The sequence below is a fragment of the Hylobates moloch genome, unplaced genomic scaffold, assembly GCF_009828535.3.
Source record: "Hylobates moloch isolate HMO894 unplaced genomic scaffold, HMol_V3 SCAFFOLD_12269, whole genome shotgun sequence".
Taxonomy (NCBI): domain Eukaryota; kingdom Metazoa; phylum Chordata; class Mammalia; order Primates; family Hylobatidae; genus Hylobates; species Hylobates moloch.
Window position 1 is genome coordinate 1 of NW_026664544.1, and position 1,823 is coordinate 1,823.

General features: G+C 60.3%; 1 protein-coding gene across 1 annotated transcript; it reads left to right on the forward strand.

The window, feature by feature from the left end:
- Positions 1-4: 4 nt before the first annotated feature.
- On the forward strand, positions 5-1,736 carry LOC116465805 (sialic acid-binding Ig-like lectin 11; the record flags this gene model as incomplete). Its single annotated transcript, XM_032148752.2, has 5 exons — positions 5-212; positions 344-628; positions 945-992; positions 1,143-1,406; positions 1,689-1,736. Coding segments are annotated over 5 exons (853 nt in total), but the record flags the coding sequence as incomplete, so codon positions are not given.
- Positions 1,737-1,823: the final 87 nt, after the last annotated feature.

The window sequence follows — 1,823 nt, forward strand, 5'->3', positions numbered from 1 at the left end:
TGCTCCTGTGGCCACAAACAACCAGAGTCGAGAGGTGGAAATGAGCACCCGGGACCGATTCCAGCTCACTGGGGATCCCGGCAAGGGGAGCTGCTCCTTGGTGATCAGAGACGCGCAGAGGGAGGATGAGGCATGGTACTTCTTTCGAGTGGAGAGAGGAAGCTATGTGAGATATAATTTCATGAACAATGGGTTCTTTCTCAAAGTAACAGGTATGGAATGGGGTGGGAACCCCTGCCTGTCACACTGGGGAGGGACCCTGGGGACAGGCTGTGGGCTGAGCAGAGAGGGCTCTCAGGGACCCCTGCAGCACTGGAACCCCCCACCCCGGTCTCTGTCCCAGCCCTGACTCAGAAGCCTGATGTCTACATCCCTGAGACCCTGGAGCCCGGGCAGCCGGTGATGGTCATCTGCGTGTTTAACTGGGCTTTCAAGAAATGTCCAGCCCCTTCTTTCTCCTGGACGGGGGCTGCCCTCTCCCCGAGAAGAACCAGACCAAGCACCTCCCACTTCTCGGTGCTCAGCTTCACGCCCAGCCCCCAGGACCACGACACCGACCTCACCTGCCACGTGGACTTCTTCAGAAATGGTGTGACCGCACACAGGACCGTCCGACTCCGCGTGGCCTGTGAGTGTGGCCTGGGAGGGTGGGGCGTGCAGGCAGACCTGGTAGGTGGAGAGGGAGAGGAGCCCAGAGGGGCAGTGAGCGGCTCCCAGCTCAGAAGCGTTCAGGGAGAGGAAGCTGTGGGGTCCCAGGATGCCGGCTCAGCCCTGGGAGGGGGATGGGAATGGCGTCTGATCCTCTGTCCACATGTGTGAGCCCCGGCGCTGGTTGTCACTTGTCTATCCTGGGATGTTCCCACTCTCTTTTCCCTGAGGGAGTTTTTTCCAGGTGTGAGGAACAAATTGTCCCTCCCTGAAGCCAGCTCATAATCTTGTTGCAGACGCCCCCAGAGACCTTATTATCAGCATTTCGCGTGACAACACGTCAGGTACTGAGGGCCTTCGGGCTGGGGCTGGGCCAGTCCTCTTTAGGGATGAAAAGGCTTCAGGCGGGTGAGGGGATGTGGTCCTCTTTGCAGCCTCCCTCTCTCTCTCTCACTCTGTCTCTCCACTCCGACCCTCTCTCTCCCTGTCTTCAGCCCTGGAACTCCAGGGAAATGTCATATATCTGGAAGTTCAGAAAGGCCAGTTCCTGCGGCTCCTCTGTGCTGCTGACAGCCAGCCCCCTGCCACGCTGAGCTGGGTCCTGCAGGACAGAGTCCTCTCCTCGTCCCACCCCTGGGGCCCCAGACCCCTGGGGCTGGAGCTGCCTGGGATGAAGGCCGGGGATTCAGGGAGCTACATCTGCCGAGCAGAGAACAGGCTTGGCTCCCAGCAGCGAGCCCTGGACCTCTCTGTGCAGTGTGAGTGTGCCCAGCAGGGGCCTGGAGTCCATTGGGAGGGCAAAGGGATACAGGGGCTGGGCTCAGTGTCCCAGAGCTGAAGGGGCCTAGAGTCCCAGGCCTCGGGGACCAACCTTCTTACCTGTATAGACCCTCAGGCAGTTTGTGTCTGGGACTCAGTGGGTGATTCTGCCCTGCCCTTCTATCCCGCCCACTTCCCCAACCTCAGCGTCCAGGACGCTTCCCTTTGACCAGAGGGAAGGCCCTGGTCCATCTAGAGCCGGTCCCCTGTCTCCATTTCAGATCCTCCAGAGAACCTGAGAGTGATGGTTTCCCAAGCAAACAGGACAGGTAGGAAAGGGGACAGAGGAGCCAGGGCCTCTCGGTGCCAAATTGGGGGCCCAGGCGTCTGGAGGGTCCCCACGCAGGAGGGTCCCT